Here is a 21,113-nt window from a genome sequence, read left to right as displayed (position 1 = left end):
TATTACTAACAACAAGGTGTTGTAAACTGCTTCAATGAAATTGTGAACCCTTCCTCGTAGATTAAGGAGTGGTCATAACAGTAAGGAGTGGAATTTCCTGTATTGGTGTGAAATTACTGGATAGGTGTGTACAGGAGACCAAAGGTGAGGTCTGGGGGAGAATCTCAAATGCATTTCCTTGATTCCTTGCGTCCTCTTTGTTTCCTTCTCAAAATCCATTGGTTGACATAGTGATTGTATAGACTCTATTTTGTAGAGTCTTTGTGATGCAAGGTCACAAATGTTGGGTCGTTCCACGAAACGAGTGCCTTTGATATTTAAGTAGAAACTGTGCACCAGTATGGATTATTTTACTATTAATAAAGACTTGCTAAATTGTCAAAATTCAGCATTTTGGCATGCCCCTTTGTGCACCTGACTTCTAGGAAGATTTTAATCCACTTAACCCACAAATTTCTCAAAATTTCCTGCATCATTGTAAATCCTTAGTTATTTTGTTGCTTTGATAGTCATTTCTGGAGAATATTATTGACAGTATTTCATGCGACCAGTGAAACATTTGAAGGTTCAACAAGACCTGTCCGTAAGGCCGACCCTGATAAGTGAACTGAACTCTCGTTTTAATATGGTGAAACGATTCCTTATAAAATATTTTTTCAAAAGAAGCATTGACCATTAGTCAAATCCTAGTGTAAAAGCAGGTGAGTTGGTTCTACTTTTTGGGGCCATTTTCTGGTGTTTTGTGGTGGAAAACTGAGCAGGCTGAGCATCACGCACCAACCATGTTACCCGTAGATAGACAGGTTCCAAATGTTTTCACAATAAAATTCAATTGTTAAAGTTGGGGATTTATGGCTGATTTAAGATGAAATCGTCAACTGTGTTATGGTCAACACTTACATTATTCGGCACTTAATAGGCACTTACTATCCTCATTTGACATTTTATTTAACCTTGCGATGGTAATGTGTTATTTATTAAGTTGAACTAGTGCTCTTTTGATCAAAGTATATTGGTCAAATACACAGTTTAGTTTATGTCATAGTGGGTGCAGCGAAATGCTTATTTTACTAGCTCCTAACAATGCAGTAAAATGCCAAACAAGTACAAAATATATATATATTCCAGAAATGTCAGAATCCAGTTGACATCCCAAATGGCCCTGTAACAGTAGTTCAAATGCAATCTATACGTACATTATATACACTGGATGAACTTACACCAGATACACTAAGAACGATATGTACAGCAGTAGATATTAGTGACCTATATCAATAATCCAGTATATACATAAATATGTAGTGTACAGTATAAACAGCGTAACTAAAACACAGTAGTAGAAATATGTTGAGAATATAATATTTAAATACACAGTGTAAAACAGGAAGTGTCTGGTGGTTTAATGTCTCTATAACATGGGACAGCAGCGTTGGCTGTGTATGTGTTTGAGTGTGTGTGTGTGTGTGTGAGACTGGGTGTGTGCGCACATCACCTGGTATAGACGGCTAGTGATGGCTGTTCAACAGTCTGATGGACTGGTATTAGAAGCTGTTCAACAGTCTGATGGTAATATAAGCTGTTCAACAGTGATGGCCTGGTATTAGAAGCCATTCAACAGTCTGGTGGTCTGGTAATAGAAGTTGTGCAAAAGTTGGGTCCCTGGTAATAGAAGCTGTTTAACAGTCTGATGGTCTGGTAATAGAAGCTGTTTTTCACTCTCTGGGTCCTGGCTCTGATGTACCTGTTCTGACTCATTTTTTAAAGAATTTTATGTTATCACAGATGACTTGACATGGACCAACAACACCACCACTCTTGTCAAGAGGGCACAACAGCGCCTATAATTCATAAGGCGGCTGAAGAAATTTGACATGCCACCCTGGGTCCTCTCCAAATACTACCGCTGCGCCATCCAGAGTGTCCTGACCAGTTGTTCACAGCCTGGTACGGGAATCGTTCCATCCACGACCGCAAGGCTCTCCAGTGGGTGGTATTATTTCTTATTGTCTTTGCATTGTCGAGAAGGAACCTGCAAGTAAGCATTTCATTGGACTGTGTACACCATGTGTATCCTGTACTTACGACTAATACAACTTGGAAAATGATGTAAAATACAACGTTTTTTGCATTTTGCTTTTACCTAATAAATAACTAATGTCTTGCAGAACAAAAGTCAGTCCACATTTCCCTGCATATAAAGGGAAGGTTGTGCCATCTGTCGACGGACATCAGCGACAGGAAGTCCCATTATATCAGCATACAAGAAGGCACTTGGACATATTTCATTCATAGATTTTTATTAAACTATTACATTTTGAATCATCTTGTTGTCATTTCAGACATTCTCATTGCATCAGCGCTATAAGCCTGGACAGAAGGCGTTAAGGCTGAGCCAGTGCAAGAGGGAAAAACAGTCTTCACCTGAATACAGGAACAGTCAGTATACCACTACTCAAATCAGGCATATCGCAACCAACTATGTCAACATCATATTCAAGTAAATTAAGGAGCAGAAATAAAATAACTCATAATTTCTGTATACTTTCAAGAACACCTGCTTAATAACGGACAATTCATTATCATTATGTTATCATCAACGGTGTCATAACACCAAATAGAAACTAAAATAACAATAATCAAACAAATAATCTTACACAATATAAAATGCACCAACAGGAAATGTAAAATTCAAAACACCTCAGTAAATGAAAATTAAATTTACAACACCGATGTCATACTTCTAGCAGACTGTCAACATACTGTACTCTTTTAAAACAGCCAATGGGCATCCTGACAGTCACAGATCACAAGTCTGCAGCTACAGGATTTAGCCATTTTGAATAGAATTTCAAGTATTGAAGTGTTAAGAGCGAACACTAATTTCCACTTTAGTCAAATTTTCACATAGTCTCCCACTGACATCAATGCATAACTCAATGAAAATTCATCTTTAAGCTAAGTAGGATTCACCCCTCAATGTTTCACCACATCATACAACGTTTTGACCCTTAGAGGCAAAGTGAAATACAATAAAAAATCATCATCAACAACAGTGCAACATAATTAAAAGGACTCTAATCAATCACATCAGATTTAGCCGACATCCACACAGTAGTAATTTTGGCAGTGCTGTAGGTGGAACAGCGTTAGAGCTGTCAAATGCACAAGTGTTCTCCTATCATTATACATAAAGCGGACATTGCCATTGGCTGCACGGAGTCACATTAAGAGTTCGAAGACTGGAATGTGAGATGTAATCTACACCTCGATTAGGCTGCTAGAAATCCTCATTATTTTGTTTAATGATTTTCAATTTGAGCGTCATTATTTCTATGTAGGCTAAACTTTCTCCTTCTGAACTAACGCGAGTGGGACAGGTGTGGCTTTGTGACAATGATCACAAGAACAGCTGTTCACCGATTTGACAGCTCCAATGCAGTTCCACTTGCTGACACCGCCAAAACATTAGCTATGCGAGTGTCGGCTATCACCGGTTAACGCTTGATCTGATCGAATCTAGGCCTAAGAAAATAGAAACTAAACATTTCCATTTCCAGGATAGCATACCATTTATAGCATACCACTTATAGCATGAGTATTATATCAACAACTAAACTGCAGCGAAATATGTGTCCTATAACACTTAGAATGGACTTACTGAAACATAATTTGAAGGGAAATACTGAAACATCAGACTTTCAGTATTGTGGAAAGTTACTGCACTGGTGTTAGGATGAGCAAGGGATGACGTAGTCAAGCCCTAGTTGAAAGGCCTGAACACTATGTACAAGAACAGCTCTGCACAACCAGCAGACGACACTGCACAGCCTCTATGTAGCCAACCAGCAGGGTCGCTCAAAGGATGACATCATTGAGCCACTGGCTAAATCCAGTGTGAACACCTTAGACATTAGATTTTTATGCAAAATGCTAAGAATAGTTAAGAAAGAAGCAACTGCCCATTATATATATATATATAACTGAAGGCTCTTTGTTGTGTGGTGTCACCCTTCCTATGACATCATCACTGATGTTACTCTCCCAAACAAAGTCAAGCCTGGATTATATCCATCTTGTAAATTACTTTTTGGAGACAAATCTACTCTTTAATCTTGGGCTGTAGGCCATCTGGCCCAGTAATACTCATAAAGACTTCAGTGATGGCAGCCTGGCTGGCATCCTGACATTTCTTCTCCCCTATCCCATTTTCTGCTACCCTTGTCTCACTTGGCAAAGGTTTAACCCTGTTTATTATGCCATTCGATTAGGAGGAAAACCGTCGCTGAAACCAACGGGAGTTACAACCTACACAGAGAGAGAAAGACTGCAGATCCGACCGATTTTATCAATTGACATTGACCTCAAATTTCTCACATATAAAACAGGATCTGCAAAGCAACTGCAAATTCAGAGAATTGTGCTTTTTGTCGCCTGATAATAATGGAATTGGATCTAACATTAAAAACCATGTCCTGTACATTACAAAATCACACCAATAATAACAATAAAAGAAACAAGAATGAATTGAAAGGACACAGATTAAAACTAAATAAATAGAAAAATTGCACAAGTAAAATGGTGCTTCAAGCTCCCCCTCCTTGTGCTTCAAGCTCCCCCCTTCCAGCAACCACAGGACAAGAAACAAAATGGAGTCCGGAGAGGAGCTCATTATCCTTGATTGAATATGCTCTCAGTAGCTGTGATGGTGGAAGCACTACAGTAGATGAGCATGGCACAAAAGACCATCGGTGGAACCAATAAGATAAACAAATCAGCTCCCCACTGACAAAGGCCCATTAAGAACATCCTGACTTTCCTCTTGCCTTTCATGGGAAAGGGACGTGTAAGGACTTTGCTTGTCCGTGCCAATGCCTCAGTGGTAGCAGATCACTTCACTGTTTCCCTGCCATTACTCAACGCTGCAGTAATGACTGCTGCTAGCAAAAACAGAGTCTTTGGTTCAAGTAGATGATAGCCAGCAGAGAGTGAGCACTTTGAATTGAAGCGAGAGAGAATAGATTGGGATTCCAACAGCGCAAAGAGAAACGGCATAGCTTTACCCTTTCTTGTCTCGTCCACCCCATTCATGGTTGAACACGATGGAGCAAAACATCACTTGAACATTGAGTACACCATTGTTTGTTTCTCGTGTCGATTTAGTTCGAGAGTCGACAGAAATAAGCGAAGGACATTTGTTGGGTTGGTGGGTTAGGGGATGAGATGGAACAACTGTGGGACCAAATACGGGGGTTACAGACATGTCTGTAGACGAGGCACTTTGTCCGTAGACAGGAGAGGTTGTAGAGACAGAGAGAGAGAGAGAGAGACAGAGAGAGACAGAGAGAGAGAGAGAGACAGAGAGAGAGAGACAGAGAGAGAGAGACAGAGAGAAAGAGAGAAAAAGATGGGGGGATGGAGATAGAAGGACAACAGCACTGTGCTGTACCCCTCTATCCTTGGAGAGGGAGGCTCCAGACAGCCAGCAGGGCGGGAGGGGTTCCACTGCCAGGGGGTCAGGGGCCAGATCTCCACAGGTCCCCCATGGTGCTCTGGCGAAGCGGCACCTCTGTTGAAACTGAAGCACACACAAACAGCACACCGCTTTAGACATACACAGAACCACTCTGCATAGAAACGCACACAACAAACACAGTTGTCCGCATGACATCCTAATTAATACTAGAATCACTATGATGGTCAACAGCAAAATGTGTTTTTGTGACGTCTTCCCTCATCTGGAATATGTCTGGAACCAATTCATTGGAAAACACTGACATTTCTGTCCTGTGTTGCTAGAACAAACAATAACAACTGCTTGTCTGTAGACACTGAGTTCTGTATTTTCGAAGGTTTACTGGGTCCAATTCTGTTGAGATTTGATTATTTATTTGCTTTGCTGCAGGAGGGACTGGTGAACTTCACAAAATAGATGGCGTCATGAGGAAGAACATTTATGTGGATAGATTGAAGCAACATCTCAAGAAATTAGTTAAAGCTTGGGTCACAAATGGGTCTTACAAATGGACAATGACCCCAATCATACTTCCAAAGTTGTGGCAAAATGACAACACAGTCAAGGTATTGGAGTGGCCGTCACAAAGCCCTGACCTCAATCCCATAGACGATTTGTGGGCAGAACTGAAAAAGTGTGTGCAAGCAAGGAGGCCTACAAACCTGACTCAGTTACACCAGCTCTGTCAGAAGGAATGGGCCAAAATTCAACCAACTTACTGTGGGAAGCTTGTGGAAGGCTACCCGAAACGTTTGACCCAAGTTAAGCAATTTAAAGGCAATGTTACCAAATACTAATTGAAAGTACATAAACTTCTGACCCACTGGGAATGTGATGAAAGAAATAAAAGCTGAAATAATTCTCTACTATTATTCTGACATTTCACATTCTTAAAATAAAGTGGTGATCCTAACGGACCTAAAACAGGGAATTTTTACTTGGATTAAATGTCAGGAATTGTGAAAAACTGAGTTTAAATGTATTTGGCTAAGGTGTATGTAAACTTACGACTTCAAAACTAGGCTTCTTTCTAACCAATTTCTTTCTACTACAGATAATAATACGATAGACGTTTTAATGTAAAAATCGTGTTGTCAGATTTCCAGTCATTCCAATTCATTTAATACCCCTTAATCTTCAAGAATACGACATGGAAATATGGAAATATAGATTAGCCTGGAATGGCATGCTTTGAGCACTACCAAAAAGTGCTATATGCATGTGAAAAAGGTACGGCATATGCTGCATTTGCTATAGGCTTATGTTTTAGTTGGTGACACCATAGAATTAGGAATTAGAATACTTTATTATTTTAAATACATTTTTTATTGTCACATACACCAGATAGATAGCTGCAGTGAAATGTGTTGTTTTACAGGGTCAGTCGTAGAAGTAGGGCACCCCTGGAGCAAATGTGGGTTAAGTGGCTTGCTCAAAGGCACGTCAACAGATTTTACACCTCGTCGGCTTGGTTATTCGAACCAGCGACCTTTCGGTTACTGGCCCAACACTCTAAACGCTAGGCTACCTGCCGCCCAGGATCTAAGGATTTAATACAATCTCTATTGGTGACACTTTGATATGACAATAATTTGCAGTCTATCAAAAGTGCGCGAGTTTAAGCATGCGTCCATTAGGCCTTTGGATTATTTTATTTATCAGCATGAATTACATTGAGCAATAAAAGCCCCACTCGTGGTCTTTGTAAATTAAACTAGTATGGCGCTCAATACCACGGAGGTGTTGGGAGGAACATTATTCACTGGCTGTCCACTGGTCTCAAAAACAAGGATTTATAGGCAGCTTAAACTTCTTAAATTCAACAATTATTGGGTTAAAATACAGAATTACATTTGTGAAGAGCCATCCACAACAACCACAATCCGCAAGGCGCAAATAGCTAAACGAGAGAGCAGCAGTGTGATTCGCATCAATGCGCTATGTAGATATCAATAATAAGTGATACCCGTATCGCCCGTAGGCTACGCCACTGCTGTCACCCTTACCTCCAAGCGTTTATTCAAATGGGATAATCTTTGGATGCAGACAGCAGTCACACCATTGAAAGACATAGCTTGGATTGTAGCCTATAAATGTCTATTCCTGCTCTTTTCCCGGCGATCCATCAAACGCATTTGCTCAGGCGGAACAAACAAAAACTGATTTGAATGTAATTGAGAAAACAGAAAGGTGTTTTTTCCCCGCAAACCACCTTTAAAAGTAAAAGTGAATTCAAAAGTAATCCTAGAAGTAATCAGCTAGTTTTTTAACAGTATCTGTAATCGGATTACAATATATTTGCTGGTAAAGTAATGGATTACCCTCTTTTTTGTGTGTACATGTAATCCATTATTCCCTAACCCTGTAAATCAAATAGAGCAATTATATGGAGCAGTTCCTCAACAAAAAGTTAACAATGATTTAGCTAAGAAAATAACAATAACACTTTACTTAGGTATGCCGGTATGATGCTTCGTAACTTGTTATAAGCAGCTATGATCCTTTATAATATCTTATATAATGTATAACTAAACAAGCCACAGTAATTTAACACTCACAGAGAGGTTGAGAGAGGCAGAGGTCTGTGGCTGAACTTTTACTTCCTGGTGTTACTGCTGTTCCCAGAGGTACTTGGGTTCTTGATGTTCAGGTTCTCATACACAGCGGACGGGTCGTCGTTCGTCACCCTGCATCACACAAAAATGGACACGCGCACACACACACGCAGGCAGGCACAAACAGACAAAACATGGTGAGATGAAATTCCGATTCCTGTTCATTCGGACAATGTTCATTGAATTTGGATGGAATGATATAAATGACAGCGGTAGTGTGTATTTAGAGAGAATAAAACACTATTTGCCTGTGTACTATATGAGCAGTGTGTATTTGCAGGGCTACTCACACAGAGGAGGAGCGTGACACACAGGTCATGTTGGGTTTTGACCGAGCGTTGGTCATCTGGGGGTATTTGATATTGGAGTACTCCCTCTCCTTTGTCTTATTCCTCTGCAATGAAAGCAGCCACAATAAACCATATTCTTTTAGCTTGAAAAATAAGATTAATCATTGAAACATTGAGGCAAGATAACACGCACCTGGCCAACTTGCTTAGCTGGTTGACACCATGAAATGTAATACCTGTATCTCGGGTTTATCTTGATTGTTCCTTTGAATGAAGCTATCATGAAATGCTTGGGGCTCCAACTGTAAGGCAGTCACTTTTGAAAACATGTACTGCGATAATACTGTTGGTGTGTGTGGTAGTTACTGGTACCTTTCAAATTAAACTACTACTGTAGTGGCAATATTATAGTATAACTACTACCTGCTCCTCCTCCAGTCTCTTCTGTGCCGTGTCAATGTACTGCTGGACAGCCATGTAGATGAACTTATACTGGGCCTCTGTCTGCACCATGCCTGACCGCTGCTGACGAACCCTCTGGATGGTCTTGGGGATGTCGATGTCACAGTCTAATCCTGAAACACACACAAGCACAAAAGGTCAAAAGGCAGCATATTTAGCACGGTTACACTAATACCCAATACATGCAGATCCCTCCCAAGACTGGATCTCAGAGCCGTAACGTTTGGATAGGACTGATATCTAAGTTATAACATTCGGATATGACTGTATTCAGAGCTGAAACGTTTGGATAGGACTGATGTTGGTGCGGTAATGTTTGGATAGGACTGATGTTGGTGCGGTAATGTTTGGATAGGACTGATGTTGGTGCGGTAATGTTTGGATAGGACTGATTTTATTGGTCAGTAACGTTTGGATGGGACTGATGTCAGAGCCGTTATGTTTGGATAGGACTGATGTCAGAACCATCATGTTTGAAAGTTCAACATTCTCTTACCTTGTCTGTTGATGATGTCAATGAGAATATCAATGACAATGATGGTGCCTGTTCTCCCGATTCCTGCACTGGAGAGACAAAGGAGACAATAAGGTGTCATTTTCATAACGGACATACTGCTATTCTGCTAAAGTTCCAAGTAGAATTTTGGGCATGTGCTCCTGAGGACTCCTACGCTAATAATAATAAGTTACACTTGTAAATATGAACAAATCTATATGAAAGACAGTTCAGCTTGTATTTGTGAAAATAAAATATTTAACTTAAACGTTAAAATGTTTCAACAAAATTGGGATCCTTAACATTAAGACAAATCACTATCCCCAAAAAATGTTTTTTTTTGCCCACAAATTTTAAATCACAGTGCAGTCAACACAAAACATATTATTTTCCATGTTATAGCCTAACTAGACAGACTATGAAGGCCTGGGGAAAGTTGTGTAATTTAAAGCTAAAACCACAAGAAGCAGAAAGTAAACATCCACTGTTTTGGTGCCCTACACATGGGCAGATAGTGGGTGTGACTGTGTGAGAGTAAAGTGTTGCATCTCGCACATCTTAATATCCTAGCCTATTAATTGATGATTGGCCCTGCTTTACTGAAGTTGCGAGACATTGCAAGCCAAGAAATTGCGAGATACAATATTCCATTTGGTGGTACAGCTTTTTTGTATTGATGATAGATGTGCCCCGTGCACAGTTCTGACTCTTGAATGCCTGGTGGCCAACCTGCCTATACTGTGCCCCTACCCTCTCTCTCTGTCTGTCCCGCACTAGCTCGCTATGAAAGATGCTAGCGTTCATGTTCTCAGAAGTACGGCAACTAATCCATCTCCTCCATTCCAAAAATACAGAATCTTAGGAGTCGATTCCTTGTGGAACTGAATCTTGACACTCAGAAATGGGAGTCGACACGGAGTCGAATACATTATTTTGGAGTCGACTCTCCACCACTACGGCATCGACGTTAACAGCTGAAAAAAGTGGCAGAGAAAGGCAAGTGACAGCAGCTAAATGAGAAGGAAATGCAAGATTTGCGAAGTGGAATTGAGGTACAGTAATAGCAGTACCGGTGCAATGCGTAAAACTGTTAGTTATAGATCTGTTAGTTATAGATGGTCAATGTCATCGAAAGCAAGTCTAAGAAGAGACAGATATGTTATGTGCACTATTTTAATGCTTCCCGTGCTCTAGGCCTAAGCCTATTTAACTGCTTTTCAGTGACTGCTGCAACTAAAAAAAACGAGGCTATTTGGTAGGCTATTCGCCACGAGCGTGCTTAAAACAATCCACAGCTCATTTTTAAAAGAAGCTGAAGATCCTCTGTGGCCAAATCACACTCTCTGGTGTAGTATTTTGAATGATTTCATTTATTTCTGTATAGGCACGAGTCATTATATAGCCATTTTTTTTGCAAATGTAATTCAATTTATTTTAAGGGAAGCTTATCTTCCCCTAGCCTATTGCACGCACCGCCTATGCTGACATCAAAGTGAAAGTAACCGGTGCGTAAAACAGCACTCAGGCTTACAAGGCCGAAGGTTGGCATCTGCTCTCTGAGCGATGCTCCGCATGGTCCTAAAGCCAGCCACTCAAACAATATGCTAAAACAGACGTTGCATTTTCAACAGGATTGGAATGATTTTAGTGTACTTTTTTTGTAGCATACTTTTACATTTTTGGTCTTCAGCTAGGGTATGGTGACTGCCCTGCCATACCCAACTGACGCATGTGGATGTTTGTAGACTGTCCTAGACTACTAGATCTATAATTCTAGCTTCATGTTCTGCCAAACATAACAAATAAGAATGGTCAACTCAAACAGGCCCGGTCAACGTGGTGCAGGCATTTAGGCGTTTGTTATGACTGATGTTATGTCAGTAGGGCTTGGAGAGATGTTGTGTCTGATACATGCTGTCTGTCACAATGTGTGCACCCTGTGTGTTTTACCTGCAGTGGACCACAATGGGCCCGGTGTCTCGAATGGTGCTCTGCGTGCGGTTGACCTGCTCCAGGAAGCTGAGCACGCCCCCAGGCTCGTTGGGAACACCGTGGTCAGGCCAGCTCAGGTACTGGTAGTGCCAGATATACCTCATCGGCTCCCTCTGCAGATCGGGAGAGTTAGCGCTACAGTTTACAGGCCTATTCCAGCATGTGTTTTACCTGGTATTTGCTAGGTCTTGGTAAGACACTATGATAAAAACAGGTGCTTTATGGTTCTAACTTCAAATCATTAAAAAATGATTATTTAGCTATGTTATTGTTACGTAACAATAAATTCAACATACTACCTTAAAATGTCTACGTAAATATCAGGTAAAGTGCGCTGCAAAATAATGCAAAAATTACATTTCATACAACCAGAACCTTATACCTAAATCAAGCCCCCAGCAGAAGTGGACTTATTGTGAAAGAATGTGCCATACTAAAACAGACCACTTTTATAAAGATCCTCCTTTGATTTTTGTGGTCACGACAAGGGGATGTCTTACCCGGTCCAAACGAGTCACCTCCAGTTCCCTCAGGATGTAGTCCTGAGCCGGACGCTCCTCCACGTTCTTCACACACACTTTCCCAAACTCCTTAGTGGCGTTGAGGTCAGGCCAGTAGCGCACACACTTGTTCTGACGAGGACAAAGTGGAACATTAGACAATCTAGAAGGCCCAACTTTTCTTCTCAAGCAGCTTAAACAATCACCTTAGCTGTCATACTATCCTGGTAATCCTGACCCATCCCCAAACCCCCCGTCGCTCACCTCCACTCCTAGAATAAAAAATACAAAAAATATACATACTGAACAAAAATATAAACGTAAAGTGTTGGACCCATGTTTCATGAACTGAAATAAAAGATCCCATACATTTTTCAAGCACACAAAAAAGCTTATTCATCTCACATTTTGTGCACAAATTTGTTTACATCCCTGTTAGTGAGCATTTTTCCTTCGCCAAGATAATCCATCCACCTGACAGTTATGGTATATCAAGAAGCTGATTAAACAACATTATCATTATACAGGTGCACCTTGTGCTGGGGACAATAAAAGGCCACTCTAAAAGGGGCAGTTTTGTCACACAACACAATGCCACAAATGTCTCAAGTTTTGAGGGAGCGTGCAATTGGCATGGTGACTGTAGGAATGCCCCCCAGAGCTGTTGCCAGAGAATTTCATGTTAATTTCTTTGCCATAAGCCGCCTCCAAAGTCATTTTGGAGAATTTGGCAGTATGTCCAACCGGCCACACAATCGCAGACCACGTGTAACCACGCCAGCCCAGGACCTCAACATCCGGCTTCTTCACCTGTGGGATTGTCTGAGACCAGTCACCCAAAAACGGATTAAACTTAGAAGTATTTCTGTCTGTAATAAAGCCCTTTTCTGGGGAAAATTTCATTTGGATTGGCTGTGCCTGGCTCCCAAGTGGGTGGGCCTGCCCAGTCATGTGAAATCCATAGATTAGGGCTTAATTTATTTATTTCAAATTACTGATTTCCTTATATGAACTGTAACTCAGTCAAATAATTTAAATTATTGCATGTAAAATATAAACATTTAAGCTGCCTCCCACATAATTTTAGAGTATTTGGCAGTACATCCAACCGGCCTCACAACCGCAGATCACGTGTAACCACGCCAGCCCAGGACCTCCACATCCGGGCTTATTCACCTGCGGGATCGTCTGAGACCAGCCACCCGGAAAGTTGATAAAACTGTGGATTTGCACAACCGAAGAATTTGTCGTCCTCATCAGGATCATGACCTGACAGCAATTTGGTGTCGTAACCGACTTCAGTGGGCGAATTCTCACTTTCAATGGCCACTGGCATGCTGGAATAGTGCTCTTCATAGATGAATCCCGGTTTCAGCATACCGGGCAGATGGTTGAAAGCATGTACAGTGTTGTATGGGTGAGCAGTTTGCTGACGTCAACATTTTGAGTGCCCCATGGTGGTGGTGGGGTTATGGTATGGACAGGCATAAACTACAGACAACGAACACAATTGCATTTTATCAATGGCAATTTCAGTGCACAGGGATACTGTGACAAGATCCTAAGGCCCATTGTCGTGCCATTCATATCCAGCACCTTCACATGAGGAGAAGTGGGACAACATTCCACAGGCCACAATCAACAGCCTGATCAACTCTACGTGAAGGAGATGTGTCACGCTGCATGAGGCAAATGGTGGTCACATCAGATACTGACTGGTTTTCTGATCCACACCCCTAACATTTTTTTTAAGGTATCTGTGACCAACAGATGCATATCTGTATTCCAAGTCATTTGAATTAATTTATTTCAATTGACTGATTTCCTTATATGAACTGTAACTCAGTAAAATTGTTGCATGTTGCGTTTTTGTTCAGTGTAGCATTACATTATATTGACTTGAATATGAATGCCTGATCTAATAATTATATTTCGTTCTCTGAACATATTTTTGGGTTGAAAAGAGCAAACTGGGATCCACACCACGGGGGGGGATATATGTGACTCCATAGACGAGACCGATATCACCCGTTCATAATTCTATTTCTATGACCTCACCCGTCCTCTCTCCATCTCCTTGGTGGTCATGACAATGACGTGTGTGTTCTCCTGGTAGACCATCTTCCAGAAGTCCACCACAGTGTTCTGAAGGCAGCCCTGGGTGGCGATGAACACCTTGCCCTCCTCTACGTGACAGCCCTCTTCATGCATACTCTGGGGGGAGAGAAACATATTTCATTCATTCCATGTCTTCATTGGTGAGGAACATATAAAACGTTGATAGCCTAGTGGTGGTTCAGTCTGTTGGTGCTTTAGCCAACTCCTCACTGCGTTAATTAATTTTCATGCCAAACATGGAAGAGTTGGCTGCTACAGTTTAGGACCGGGACAAATCTTTAGGGCCCGTCTCTGACAATATGTTCGGATCCGTTACCAGAGACATTGTGAGAAACTTCCAGAGTTTCCAGTGCGCAGATCGGTTTCAAGTTACGTGTTTCACATCAGAATATTGTCATCGATGAACATGATAGGCATCTCATTCTGCATTTCTAACAGTTGTTTATTATGGTGCTTTAATATTTCATTGTAAGGGGCGAATTAAATTCAAGCCACATTTTCACTTAGTCGTGCATTGATGAAGTGGAAGTTAGGATTCGCCCCTAAGTGCCATGTAAATTATTCCACTCAGCAATAGACACGTGGGTTGCTTAGCAACAAAACCGATGCATGGGGCAAAACAGACAGGGTTGGCTTACATTGTCGACAACATGTAAACTATATTTCGTCGCGAATATTTATTGAAAACATAGTTGTCTCTCAAATACATCATTACAGTTGTTGGTTAGCTAGCTAGCGAATTTTAGCTAAATTAGCATTGACGTGACATCAATCAAAACAAGACATGGTACCAAGAACAAGATAAAACGAGCCACCTATGATTCCTCACATGGCAGCTTCTTGTCACCGTTGCTAGCCATCTGACCATCCAGAATCACAACACATGGACTTCTGCCCCATTGAAGAGCGCGCATCGTTTTTGTGACCTCGTCAGATAACCCATCTATAAAGTGCATCGCTAAATTCTTGATTCTATCAGTCATCTCCAGAACTCACTCGGATGTAGTTGGCATTGATGTAGTCTGAGCCAAGCACATCTGCATCTGCTTCCCTGATCTCCACCCGCGTAGTGTCGACTGGAACATAGATACACAGGGACGAGGGCCTTTAGTCTCGCACACGCACAGTTTTGTAGACAGGATGTACAGGTCGGTATTTCACTCACAAGGGAGGATGTTCTTGTATCTGTTTTTACTCTTGTTCTCTGCGGTCTGTCCTTCTTTCCGGGGGTAGAGGAGCTTACACTCCTGCTGCTGTAGCACCTGGAAGGAGACAGGAGAAAGAAGAAGAACAAAAAGAGATTAGGAAAAAAAATTAAAGGTTATAGAGAAAGAAGAGATACAATAAAATCATACAGAGGCAGCATCTGAAATGGCATTCCTTCTATCAAGTGCACAACTTTTGACCAGAGCCTTAGGGAGCTATTGTTTGACTCCCCCTTGTGAAGAGCCTGACGTGAGCCACAGACAACCCAATTTATGCTTAACTGAACTAAGCTAGTTCAGTTTGTTTTAGGACCACTTTTTGTGTGTTTGGCCACACATACAGTAGGGGTCTCTATGGAGAAGATAAATTCAAATCAAAACTCTGCTCGAAAACAGGAGGCTGAAAGTTAAATCTCTCACCACAAGAGGTCACAATGAGACAAATCCCTTAGATCCAGGCTATGTCCTAAATGGCACCATATTCCCCAGTGTCCTACCTTTGACCAGGGCCATGAACCAGACCATGACAGGAACCAGTGGTGTCTGTCTTAGAGTTAACAATAATGTTCCTTGGGTTGTCCCTCAGACAATGCCTCATGAACATACTGGATTTCCATTCTCTTCGTCTTGACTTTCATGTTTTGGAATATGAGATGATATATGTGATCTAGAATCATTGAAACACACTGGTGGTGGTGTTGACATCACCCCCTTGTACCTCAAACTCTTCCCAGAACCCTTGTTTGGGCTTCTCGGAGTTGTCCGCCACTTTGTTGAGCTCCTTTACCCTGTTCTCAATGTTGGCTGCATTTATTCTGGTGGCATTGAAGGGCTTTCGTTGGAAAAAGGGAAGAGAAATACATTCATAAATGAATTCCATGGATTATCATATGATCCACCATTCACATTCAAGTATATGTTATAGAACTTGCAGCTTAACCATACTTGGACTTACACATAATTCCATATTTAACACATTCGATTTTCAGAGTAGATGTTCTAGAAACAACGTGGCTTCCATTTATTTTACAAGGACATCATTGTTTTATGTGCGGCTGTCTGAACGCACTGGTTCAGTCTCTCACCTGTTTGAGGTGAACAACGATTCCACTCTTCTCCACCATGGGGTTCTTCTTATAGTGATCCACCAGGTCAGCTAGCGTGTCAAACCTCTCTCCTCCGCCCACGTCATACTTCCCATCCTGCTGGGGCCACACAGAAACTCTGTTAGTAGGGATGGAGAACATTCAGCCTGCTTCATAGTCAATATGGAAGCTCTAGTCTACAGTGCCTGGCATTGCCTTATGTCAGATGGCATCACTCCTTCGTGACACTCGTCCCTCAATCAGTGCAGGCGGAATTGCCGTGCGATCTGACCTAAGACAATGGAATGCCCGGCTAAAGAATAAGCTGTTTTAAACTCTCTCCATAGTTGAACTAGTGGCAATTTTTGAAAAATCAATGAGTGTGCTTTATTAACTATCATCCTAAATCGAAATATTGAATCATTTTGACAAATGTAATTATTTTATATTACGCAAATGTAGTCTATGGTTGACTGAACATCTTACTACATTACAGACTAAAGTTGACACAAAATAATTAAAATAAATACACATCCTGTTTACCTTAGATTGGTGATGTTAGTGTAAAAGTTTAGTCATCACGATCTCACAACAATTGCTTAAAACATATCAATATCTTTGGTTTAGTATATATGTTTTTGTCATAATGTGCCAGTCCGTAGTGGAACAATAGACACAGCTGCTTATAAATGTCTCTGACCTGAAACAAATTCACAGATTTTATGGTTAGCTATCACTCAAATGAAAGCCAACCTCTGTCGCTATTTAGGAACCGATGTGAGGTGGTGATTCGTTGAAATTATCCAGTCAAGAAAAGTTAACTTTTTCATATTAGCCATCTACCGGAAAAAAATTATTCGAGATATAAGTTGAGAAATGGCTACTACAGGTTTTTTTTTATGAGTTTGGACATTTAAAACCTGTGTTTTGACACTAGGCTTTTAATTTAAAAAACGATGACAACAGGAAGCAGAAAACAGTATCATTTTCAATTTATAAGTAGAAATTTTACTTTTAACAATATTTTTTCAATGGGATTCTGCTTAAAAAAAAAAAAAAAATCAGGTAAAAACTACTGAATGAGCCCAAAAAACCTGCTATGATTGTTTTTAATGTCATTGGTGAAATCATGAAAATGTGTTTCTTGCCTTCTGTTAGCGCTGTTTGCTACCCCTACTAGCCTGCTAGCCCCTATTATCCTGCTAGCCCTGCCAGAAAGCCTGATAGGCCAATCTAGCTGGCAGGATAGGGGCTACAAGCATGCTAGTTCCTACTAGCCTGCCAGCTAGCTTGCTAGCCCTACAAGCCTGCTAGTCCCTATATTCCTAGCTGCCCTACTAGCCCTGCCAGGTAACCTGCTAGACCCTAAGCCAAAGGCCTTTCTATAATAAAAGCTAGCCTGTAAGAGTTAGCCTACTGCTAGCTAGGCCTGTTTTCAACTAATCAAGCCCCTGTTAATTTGAATTAGGTGTGCTTGTGTTAGGATATATGGAATATTGGTTGGGCCCACGACAGATTGAGCAAGGCTGCTCTAGCTCTTAGTCTATCAAAGTATGTGCTCTACAAATTGCTTACCAAGGTGTGTTATGCAAAGATGGTATATTATAGGAGTAACAATTGCAGTGCCATCCGGCTCACAGAAGGCGCAGGGTAGTGAGTACCTGTCAGGTGAGCCAGAAGCGATGACTCATTGTATTTTTTTATATTCCCTTCTGGAGACACAGTGACAACTAGGAAAGACTAGTTGACAACCATGAAAGTATGGTGACAGCTAGGAAAGACTGCTGATATCTGGGAAAGACCAGAGACGGGAGTGGAGGCTTGGCAGGCTGAAGCACGACCTTTACAAGGAGATACCCACTATCAATCACTATGGAAAGATATATAATAAGGCCCCCAAGGTCGGACGAGAGTGGGGTAGGATGATCAACCTACAGGACAGACCACTGTTGAGACGGGGGAGATTCCGGGGTAGGAGCCAAACCACAGTCCCCAGAATCTCCATATGCAAAAGGCATCTATCAAAACTCCTGGGGGACAAAATATCAGGAGAGCTAAAAGCAATGAAAGAAGAGGTGGAGGAGCACCTTCGTGGAGTGCACAGTGACCTCAGACGTGAGATGTCAGAAGTCAGCTGGTGGAGGTGAATGACTTTCTCAAAAAGGCCAGGGGAAGATCAAAGCCAGAGCCTAATGGTATTCCATACAAGGTGTACAAATACTGCAAGAGGCTCAGGAAGAGAGACTGAGGCTGCTGAAAGTGGCATGGAGGAAAAACTATCTGGCAGAAAGCTGGCTAGTTGCTGAGGGGTGTTTCATTCCAAATGAAGAAAACTCCACAAACATCAAGCAATTCCGAACCATCTCACTCCTCAAGCGGAGACTTTACCACCACATGGCAGAGGCATGAGATGGGCATCGTGACCGGGTGCACTCTCAGTCATTGCTTTTTCTGCCGCGAAGAACTTCCTTGTGAGACAGGGTGCGATACTGGCAAGCGGCGTTCATGGACGATCTGGCGATTACAGCGAAGTCAGTCCCAGAACGCATATCGATTTTGGAGGATCTGGAAGAGCTCACTAAATTGGCCAGAATAGAGTTAAAAATCAAGAAGTCTATTCCTGAAAAATATGTCCAGGAACGGTACCGATTCATAACCGGAGAGGAAACCATCTCCACCATCAAAGAGAAACCTGCGAAGAGCCTTTGGAAGTGGTATGGGGCAGAGCTCAATGACAAAGAGAGTGCACTCAATGACATCTACGTGTGCAGGCCAACACGTAGATGACATCTGTGGATAAGTGCGGCCTACCTGGCAAGTGTAAGGCATGGGGCTTCCAACACAGGGTACTTCCCAGACTCCTTTGGCCACTGCTTGAATATGAGGTACCTCTTTTAAAAGTGGAGGCACTAGGAAGGAAACTTAACAACTTCCTCAGGAGATGGCTAGCGGTCCCAACAAGCTTCTGCCCCATCGGTCTGTACAGCACAGGCAGCAATCTGCAGCTGCCAATATCATCTGTGGTAGAGGAGTTCAAGGCAACAAAAGCATGTCAAGTCCTGATGCTTCGGGACAGCAAGGATGAAATGGTTTGCCAGGTACTTCCACAGGTCAGGAGAGAGTGCAGCAAAGAGAACAAGGACCAAAGGGATGCTTGCCACAGCAGGCAACTGGGAGATGCAGGCAGACCTCAAGAAGCAGCTGCTCTCCCAGAGGAGATAGCCAGCACAAGCCTAAGACCAGATATAGTCCTCTGATCTAGAAGCACAAACCAGGTGGTCCTCGTCGAGCTTACAGTGCCCTGGGAGGAGAGAATGCATGCACAATAAACACCAGTCCCTCATCCTTGAGAGTCAGCAAAATGGATGGAGCCTGGAATCTACCACTTGAGGTTGGCTGAAGGGCCTTCGCAGGCAAATCACTCTGGAGAACCCTGGGGCTGCTCAGCATTGAAGGAGTGGCAATGAAGAAGCTGGTGGCTGATATCAGCAAGCAGGCAGAAGAGGCATCTCGTTGGATCTGGCTGAAGAGGAATGAACGGTGGCAGAGCCAAGCAGGCATTAGGGAGGCTGAGTTGAGTGGTGGGATCGAGAGGGTAATTCCAGAACGCTGGTTCTGCCGCTGAGGCCCTCCGAAGTGTCGTGTGCTTATCGCCGAAACACCAGTCAAAGGGGGTACCACACTTGAGAAGTCCCACTCCAGTTACGTGTGGAGCGCCTTGGAGGAAGAATGAGTAGCGATTGCAGTGCCATCTGGCTCACAGTAGGTGCAGGGTAGCGTGTATCTGTCAGGTAAGCCGGCAGCGATGACACTCATCGTATTTTGATAAAACCAGAACTAGTTCAGTCTGCAATGTTGGCATCAAACAATGTTAATAACCGTGTTATGACCCGCCTAAAACGTTTGGTGCCAACATGGCACCCATTAAAAGTCTACATCTCAAACATTGCTTGCCAAACTATATGCATAGCTCTGGCTCAGTGTAGGCCATAGCTGGTCTTACCTGGTATCGGATCATGACGTGGGTAACCTTGGTCTTGCGGTCCACATTTTCATGCTTCTCCTCGTTGGTGAGGACAGAGAGCACGAAGTCACCTGGTTTACTCTGGCTCTCGCGCACCAGGAAACTGCCAGGCTTGCCCTTGTCCGTAAGCAGCTTCTCAGCGTCGCGCCCAGAGAGGTGCCCGTGGTACCACCTAGGGTAGATTGGTAGATGTAGAGTCAGACAATTTATGGCATGACTATTACGTTTGAATATACTAATACCGTTGAAAAGCAATGAGGACTGAAATGAAAGTCACCCCAACCCAGCAGTATATATTGAATTGTTAACTTAAGAAATCAAAAAGTGTGTTTGTTTCTGAGTTGAGTTTGCACACGTGATGGTGTTACAAAGAAACTTGAATATAGTGTGTGCCTCCGCATGTCTGTCTGTATGAGAGCTTGCATATGTGAATGTGTAGGAGGTTCCAACAAGAGGTCTCAGCAGGTGTTTCATGGAGAAGCCACAGAAACCATGCTTGACAGAGATCACACATTGTTCTTAGAAATAGATACATTGTACGTCACAATGTGTGGTTGTTCATTTCTGTGTGTGTGCGTACCTCTCGGAGGTGGGGTCTTTGCAGTTGAGTGGGTACTTGAGCTCGATGACGTCTCCATTCCTCTCTCTGAGGAGGTCGTGCTGCTCTGTGTAGTACTGCACCAGCTCTGCCAGCGTGGCAAACTTCTCCCCTCCATAAAGGTCGTAGTAGTCCCCTGAATTCTGGATCTTAATATGGGTGACCTCATCACTCCGCCTGACACACACACACACACACAGGGAAGAGAGTTAGTCA

The 21,113-nt window shown here is 42.3% G+C and overlaps 1 protein-coding gene across 4 annotated transcripts in view; it reads right to left on the bottom strand.

Annotated features, from left to right (window-relative positions):
- Positions 1-2,280: 2,280 nt before the first annotated feature.
- The window catches only part of LOC115132062 (tyrosine-protein phosphatase non-receptor type 11-like), a 56,345-nt gene continuing 37,512 nt past the window's right edge, over positions 2,281-21,113 (bottom strand). For 3 of the 4 annotated variants that reach the window (XM_029664286.2, XM_029664289.2, XM_029664288.2), the window contains exons 3-16: positions 20,880-21,074; positions 20,279-20,471; positions 16,276-16,395; positions 15,909-16,022; positions 15,151-15,247; positions 14,982-15,061; positions 13,926-14,081; positions 11,868-11,999; positions 11,326-11,480; positions 9,376-9,443; positions 8,841-8,992; positions 8,418-8,521; positions 8,071-8,199; positions 2,281-5,575 (exon numbers count right to left, since the gene is read on the bottom strand). In XM_029664286.2, coding sequence (XP_029520146.1) covers positions 8,109-8,199; positions 8,418-8,521; positions 8,841-8,992; positions 9,376-9,443; positions 11,326-11,480; positions 11,868-11,999; positions 13,926-14,081; positions 14,982-15,061; positions 15,151-15,247; positions 15,909-16,022; positions 16,276-16,395; positions 20,279-20,471; positions 20,880-21,074 — 1,657 coding nt within the window. In that variant the 3' untranslated portion in view covers positions 2,281-5,575; positions 8,071-8,108. The remainder of the gene's footprint in view (positions 5,576-8,070; positions 8,200-8,417; positions 8,522-8,840; positions 8,993-9,375; positions 9,444-11,325; positions 11,481-11,867; positions 12,000-13,925; positions 14,082-14,981; positions 15,062-15,150; positions 15,248-15,908; positions 16,023-16,275; positions 16,396-20,278; positions 20,472-20,879; positions 21,075-21,113) is intronic. The other variant, XM_029664287.2, reaches the window with a different exon arrangement.

This window comes from Oncorhynchus nerka, linkage group LG7 (assembly GCF_034236695.1).
Source record: "Oncorhynchus nerka isolate Pitt River linkage group LG7, Oner_Uvic_2.0, whole genome shotgun sequence".
Lineage (NCBI taxonomy): Eukaryota > Metazoa > Chordata > Actinopteri > Salmoniformes > Salmonidae > Oncorhynchus > Oncorhynchus nerka.
This window is presented reverse-complemented; position numbering and strand designations above follow the sequence as displayed.